We start from the raw sequence: 8,093 nt of genomic DNA on the forward strand, positions 1-8,093 counted from the left end.
CAATTTGCAGAGGTTGAAATTTCTTGATGGTTATCTCATGCATGAGAAGAGTTTACAAAATAGAAAGAAATATCTGGATGGATGCCATATACTAGGAAACTGATTTCCTGAAAACATTTGAAAACAAAAGCAGTCTATGGTGATTTTTGATTGGTATCAAGTATCAACAAATATTGCTGATATATAATTTTCAATAATAGTCAACTTTGTAACAAGAAGATGAGATCTATGAACAAAAATTTACTAAGAGATTAAGCTTCAAAAATACCTTAGATATTACTATCATTTGATGTCAAGTTTCATGTACACAATTATGGCATGTAGAGAATAATAAGAAGATGATATGTCAAACTGATTGATGCTTAATCTTTCCGATTTAAGAATGTCCTGTAAATGTTGAAGTAGCCGACAACAAGAACTAAAAATCGGACAATTTAGGATAACGTAGAAAAAATCATGTTCGAAATGGTAAAAGTTATATATTTAAACTTAATTTGAACCGATTCATGTAGGGGAGGAAAGAATGAACGTAGACATGCCTCAGTGAATCTTGGGTATGATCACTTTTGAATTATTGAAGTAAAAGAATAAAAGTATTAGAAAGAATAAATTGGCATTATAATAAAGAATAAATTCTTAAGTGAATGTAGTAGTATATAGTTTTGTAACACTTTAATACTGTCCGCGTTATGGCTGCCCCATATGGCCCTTAAGACAATAGCTAGAAGAGAGCATACCCGGGGGAGTTTCATCTATAGTATATATATTTTCTATTTTCTATTTTCGAAATGCCAATTTATCTCTAATTTTTTGTAAACCAAGTACTAGTTGGACATAATCTTACGGTAAAATTCCAAGTGACTTCTTGTTATTAATAAATTTAACAATCAAGCAGTACTACTGTATTGCCCATCCGCCAATGTACAATGCGCATGTAATTAAAGGAAAATGATATATTGTATTTTTAGATAAGAAAACAAAAATAGATTAAGTAATTACGATATTTTCTTTCACAATTTGTTATTAAAATCACAAATTTTCTACTCATGGAAAATTAGCTATAACAAAACATTGTAGGACACTACTAAACCATTTTTTCGGTTTAGTTTTACTAGATTGATGCTTAAAATATCTTTACGTGACAATGAAGCTCATTTTTTACCTAATCCGATCAATATTATGTGTCGTTTAAGATTGTCTCACACATAATTTAAAAATAAAAATAAAGTTTCAGTTTTAACTTTTGTTCATATATAATATCAAATTTTGCATTAGTTTATATATTAAAAGAATAGAGATAAAACACAAAATTTTAACAAATCATATATATTAAAAAAATAAGAGAACACTTATTATGAAACAAAAATTTAACTTCTAAAATAACATCTATTCTGAAACGGAGAGAGTATTTATTTTTTCGGAGATAATATTCACAAAATATACTAAAGATATTAATTAGAAATTGATTTCTTGATAACCATCTAAAATGAATATGATAATTTTTTATAATGTTTTGTTGCTCCAATTGTGATTTGCAAAATCTAGAAGAAATGAAGGCTATATAGTCCATAAATGAACGAAGGTTGAAAAGAGTAGTGGGAGGAAAACAAAGATACACTCATAACATAGTACATAAGGTGGCGAAGCTTATCAAACTTTGTTTAATTACCTTTCCTAATTGTCGCATATGTTTTAATTATATCTATAGATGATGATTAAATATCTCTCTATATAATGTATATAGTTAATTTTTATCGTAATACAGTTGAATCAATCAGTGATTATATAAAATAAATTTAAACGAATTATCTAATACTTACGAAACCTCTTAATTTTAGATGTTGAATTGATCTTTGAGTTAACATATATTTTATATTTTGACATTTTCCCATAAATATAACAATAGGTATCAAACGTATATGGGGAGGACAGTGCTCACTTTTTATTTCTTTACAAGATAACAAAAACGAAAACGGATAATATGAAAGATTTCGAAATCCATTGAGGTGCTAGACCACGAATGAAGGGCAGAATTGGAACAAATGGTTATTGGGGGGCAACAGAAGAGAATAATACCCTTCATCATCCTCTTCTCTTTTACCCACAATAATGCAATTGAGAATCACTTTAAGCCCTCGAGGACGCTCTTGTTATTTCCTTCCAAATTATTATCCTTCACGACTTTTTTCTCCTTCACATGAAACAGTTTCAACTTTTACGTTAATCGGTATCGGATGTCTACTTCACCATAATGTTTGAACGTAGATAGACTCTCTTAGAATGAGTTTGTAAAACCATCACATGATTATAGAAAAAAACATTGTGTCAGTGTCACAAACCCAATACGACTAGAAATTATATTGCACCACCATTCAAATTTATGATCTTGTCCTAAAAATCTTGCCACCACACTAGTTCTCGATTTAAGTTCTTTGATATTAATTATTTTTACTATATCCTCATGTTGCAAAGAAAGTTGATGGAATCAGCATCTATCTAAGTTTACATTCTCTTGTTAATGGTTATAAAAAGCCATGTTCCTCAAACTACAAAGTTCACCGCTTCTTTTGGCTTACCAGTCTTTTGTCTTCTAAGGTTTGATCCCCTCTTGTTAAACCCAACCTCATCCTTCATAAGTTATTACTTTTGGCTAAACACTACTAGTAAACCTTTCAGGTGATTTTAAGAAATACTCTTTAAGGAAAAAGATGAGTTGGAATGGAGGAGATTGGCTATGCGGTGCGTGTCAGCACGCAAACTTCAAAAAACGAGAGTCATGCCAAAAATGCGGATACCCCAAGTTTGGTGGGGTAGATGTGTCAACGTACTTGTATAACAGGACTGAAGTTATGGCTGGTGATTGGTATTGCGGTGCATTGAATTGTGGGAGCCACAATTATGCAAGCCGCACTAGTTGCTACCGATGTGGAATGATCAAAGTCGAGTACACAGAACAGTACTACGGAGCTCAAATGGTTGCTTACGGGAATGATGGCACGGCTTGTCCTCCCGGCTGGAAAACTGGCGATTGGGTTTGTCCCAGGGTCGGTTGTGGGGTTCACAACTACGCAAGCAGGGCAGAATGCTTCAAATGCAAGACAACAAGAGATTATGGTGCGTGAATTAATATTCTCCTTCATCTAATTTAATTTGGACTGTTATTATGCATATTTCATACTTTTGTATTTATATATATATATATATATATATATATATATATATATTGTTCACTTTCTGACTCTAGGTGGCGTCTAGATGGAAGAGAAAAGAGCTGATGAAGAATCACTTGTCTTAATTGTATACCTTACAACAAGTGTTAAAGTTTCTAACATGCATTGACGCCTTCTTACGCTGGCTTGAAATTTTTCGAAACTCGTGCAAATTAACGTTAAATTGCACATAATTGCAAACATATGATTAAGACGTCAATGAGGCTAGCTAAACAAAAAAAGTTCGAAAAAAAAAAATCGATACACGCAAATTATTGAAGAGACGTTTTCTTTATATATTTATACCATCTCTAAAAAATGGTATTCACTACTTTTAGAAAATTCAACGGATTTGCAAATACGGAAGTCAAATACTTCTCTATTGATCTACTATTTGTTTGTTTGTGTGTTTTTTTCTTTTCTTTTTGGAGTCCTTTTTAAAAAAGAATTAACCTCCCAAGTGTCTCCCAAGTCTATACTTTCACAATACTGATACCTCCGGCAACTTGTGCCACGACCTTACAGTCGCGAAAAATAATACAACAATGAGCAGTTCCAAAAACAAACAAAAATATAACTTGTAATCACCTTCACGTTTTTATTATCTTAGGCGTACTTATTAAATGACAGGTTACTACAACACACGCTAACGAACGTTTAGAATGAGAGGCCGGCCATATTAGACACAACATTTAAGAGGTTGGACCGTCTTGTTAGGGACAAGATCCTTTCTCGGCAACACAAGAAATGATTTTTCCTATCTTATGGCCCCTTTGGCTGATCTTTTTTACTTTTTGTCAAACAAAGTTGAGCTAATCGATCCAAAACAAAGTTTTTCCTTTGTTTTTACTTCTTTGGCGAAGAAAAATTTCGAGGAGCTTAACAAGTTGTCACTGATTACAATTCTTCATTGTTTTTAGTGAAATTTACTTTTATAACGAAAATAAAATAATTACAAATGAAATAACCGTTTGTCCGAGAAATTCGTGTGAGTTAAGAAAGCGTTTGATGTTTATTCTCTTTAATAGTACCGAGTCACCGAGACTAAAGGGACACATTGAAACGAATACCATGTCACCATTTTCAGATGTTTTCAAGATAACACGTGTCTTGCCTTTTTTAGTATGACATGCCTACACTAGATAAAAAACCAAGTTAGACGTCGTTTGTAGTCTCCTGAGGCTGGAATTTATATCCCCAACCCCTGCAAGCTGCAATATCTATTTGTCTCTCCCTCTTCCACTTTAGGTATTATAGTTTATATTATAGCAATTGAGAAGAAGATACTGCTGCAATCTTATATATTAACCTCGGGTTCAACTAAATCAGCGATCACTCTTCGACCCCCACTAGCTCAAATGATCAAACAAAGTACACCCTCTTGAAATATCTTTTTCCATTTCACCTCAACACATTTAAAAACAAAACAAAATTCACCTTTCTAATTATTATGCCGTATTTACAAATTTTTTGGTAGACAAAAAGAAGCCAATGTCATGGTCACACTACTTTATATATATATATATATATATATATATAAAAAAAATTTGTTAAAATTTTTTTTACCAAAAGGTATTTTTTGTGTGACAAAATAGTTTTTGAAACACTATATATAGACCCAAATTATACACAATTTTTTTATTTTAGTTTATAACAAATTCATACAAATATCTTATAAACAAGCCCACTTATTTTCGATATGCACTTAAAAAAATACCCAACAAGTATAAAAGTTGTAATCACACACAAAACTAATACACTTCAAAATTTATTACAACGAGTATAAAAGTTGTAATCAGTAATCACAGAGAACCAAGAAAAGTTGTATTGGTTCGAAATCTTTTGTAATTATTCAATTAAAATACGAATATTTTTTATTTTTACCAATTTTGGATGAGTTCATTTTATCCAAATTTTCGAGAAAAATTTATCTAAAAATTCAGATTTTTTAGATGTGTTTAAAATTCAGATTTTTTAGATGAGTTTTGATATCTAATCCAGTTCATGTTCTTAATTGTCACTAAACAAACAACACCATATATCTGCGTTTAGATATTGCATCTGGTTCACCAAACGAACATCACCTAATCTTCTGCTTTAAACACCATGAAACAATCCGACTCGTTTTTTATTTAAAATATAAAAATACACCAGAATATTTAATTACTCCCAGACGATAAACCAACAACAAACCAACATGCATAGTAGAAGAATAAGTAAACCAATTCTACTTTATTATAGATAAATTATCAACCATAACCAACAAGCAACCTAACAAGTTTCTAACCATGTTTCACAAGAATAACATAACCACAACATAACAACCAAGAGCCTAGATCATCATCCTCCTCATCGCCAAGATTCTACGTCACATATTACCTACACCACAAATATAATGAGATGCGTGAGTATTACCAAAAATACTCAATGAGGCGATCCTCCCATCTACGAGCTATACACACAAGCAAATCAATCGCTCAAATATGGTCACGCACTCCCCTTATCAAGCTGATTCTAACAACAAATATAATCAGGAGAGAGACTCTCCACTTGCCAGAGCAGCCAAACTCGCTCCTACAACCAATCACAACAACAGCCAAACCTTGAAAACAAAATACCATAAAAAACAAAACATTACAGAACTACCCCTAGATGTCATGGAGCTTCCCACAAAATCTTTTACCGATCGGGTAAGAGACGAAACCACAATCTCAGTTAGAACCCCTGATGGTCCTAGCTCGCGTATGAGAAAACGTGTTCCAGGAAATTGCCAATAACTTAGGGAATTTAAACCCAAATTCACATCTGTAAAAAAAAAGAGAATCTACAGAAATAGCTTATGTACAACTCTTCCAAAAAATCATTACTTTAGGAAACGTTATAAGCAATCGAATTATTTTCTCCCAAACTCTGACAGTTCTATCTTCTTTGTCTTACACACCAAAGTCGAGCTTTCTCTCTTCTTCCATTCCTTCGCGCCCAACGACCAAGTCTCTCTATCTTTTCTTTCTCTCTGAGCAGCAACGACAAAGAGTACCACACCAAAGAGAGGAGACATCGAGGCTTATAGAAAAGAATTAGGGTTCTTTGGTTTAACTTCATCAAACCAGAAATGGTTTAATCAATAAATCTACCAACTTTATAAACTAACAATAATTAAACCGAATTCACTTCAATTTTCGATATAAACTCCAATAATTTATATATTTCGGGACACGGACGTTACGCATCACTTCTTCGCGCTTCGTAATATCATTTGCCTGTAAATTAGAGAGAAAGCAAGTGATCATAAAATCCCTCTCTCATACTTTCTCTTTCTCATTTTTTTGAAAAGTCTAATTTTATAATTACTTTTCAAAAACTATCCAACACCAATTCACTCTTTTTGATATCTCTATAAGTTTAACCCTACTATCATGTAGTATATTACAAAAATTGCTATTACATTTTAATTAATTTAATAACTAACAAAAGAAAAACTTATATTAGTTTATAAAATAATAAAACAGTATTTTCAAAATTATTTATTAAAACTATTTATCATATTCTATTTATTGTTTCAGAAATCTTAGAAAACAATAACAAACTATTTAGAAAAATTATAAAATTTTATTTTATTTATAAAAATAAGATTAAATATTTGCATTCCTAAATCGTTTAATAAATGACAGATATATTTTAAAACTAAGATACAACATTGCTTATATTTTTAAAATATCTTTATATACTTATTTAAGCAATGTTGTTAGAATTTTAAACAGGTTTGATGTGACATATTACGAAAAATGATATTGCATCTAATTAATCTAATTACTAACAAAATAAAAGTGTATATTTGTTTACAAAATAATAAAACAATATTTTCGAAATTATTTAACATATTCTAGTTATTTTTTCAGAAATCTTAGGAAACAATAACAAACTATTTAATTGGCTAAAACTTATTTTTTCTATACACAATATTCACTATATAAACAATACTAAAGTGTATAATATATACATGTACATAATGTAATTGTAATTTTCATATATAAATTTATATATACTAACATGTTATACCAATAACTGTAATGGTGTTAATATTAACACCAATCACTTTTGTAAACTTGATATATTAAGATCTCTAAATATGTTCACATCAATTTGTAATACCAGATCACGAATCAATACATGTTTTGTTGAATTCTTTTTTTTAGATTTTACCAAATTTATAATTAACAAATTTGATATTACACCCAAACTAAAATAATAATACCGACTAAGGGTTGAATTCGAAATATGAAATTAAGTTAATTAAATATATAATATTATAAAATATATATAAGAAATGAATTTTTTACTATTATTTCGTAACAAACAAATCCAAATTTATGTAAATATTTTCCGTGATTCATTATTTATTTTACTATTTTAGTATTAAATATAAAGTACAGAATTTTTTTTTCAAGAAATAGAAATTCCAAATGTCGCTGAGCATTAATCCATCAAATCGTTATTCTCATTAGACGTTATCTAAATTATTATTTTTTTGTTCACTCATACTATAATACTATTAATTAAGGACTTGACCATCTTCGGGTCATCGGGATATTCTGATACCTAAAGGTAAAGCTGGCATAAGATTTTATTGTTCAAATTCAAACATTCAACTTTAGAGAAAACAAAGGATAGTGGTGGTGTCAGCTTGGCGGAGCATGCCTGACATGTGCATCTCATCAATTCTCCTTTATGTTTGTATCCGCGCACTTGGATCTATATTGTTTATCTTCACGCATGGTTTTTAACTTTACTACAAGAAATTATAAAAGCATATATATATATATATATATATATATACAAGAGAATATATAAATAAAAAGACAAAAGTGAAAAAGAAATTTATGA

General features: G+C 30.3%; 1 protein-coding gene across 1 annotated transcript; it reads left to right on the forward strand.

The window, feature by feature from the left end:
* On the forward strand, nt 2,462-3,372 carry LOC104752573 (zinc finger Ran-binding domain-containing protein 2-like). Its single transcript, XM_010474752.2, has 3 exons — nt 2,462-2,595; nt 2,677-3,114; nt 3,245-3,372. Exons 2-3 carry the CDS (start codon nt 2,709-2,711, stop codon nt 3,253-3,255), a joined length of 417 nt encoding a protein of 138 aa, XP_010473054.1. The 5' UTR covers nt 2,462-2,595; nt 2,677-2,708; the 3' UTR covers nt 3,256-3,372.

Source organism: Camelina sativa, chromosome 16 (genome assembly GCF_000633955.1).
Source record: "Camelina sativa cultivar DH55 chromosome 16, Cs, whole genome shotgun sequence".
NCBI classification, from domain to species: Eukaryota; Viridiplantae; Streptophyta; class Magnoliopsida; order Brassicales; family Brassicaceae; genus Camelina; species Camelina sativa.

What these genes read in the sequence shown, in the direction of transcription:
- LOC104752573 (XM_010474752.2), top strand. Translation starts at nt 2,709, where the DNA reads ATGAGTTGGAATGGAGGAGATTGGCTATGCGGTGCGTGTCAGCACGCA.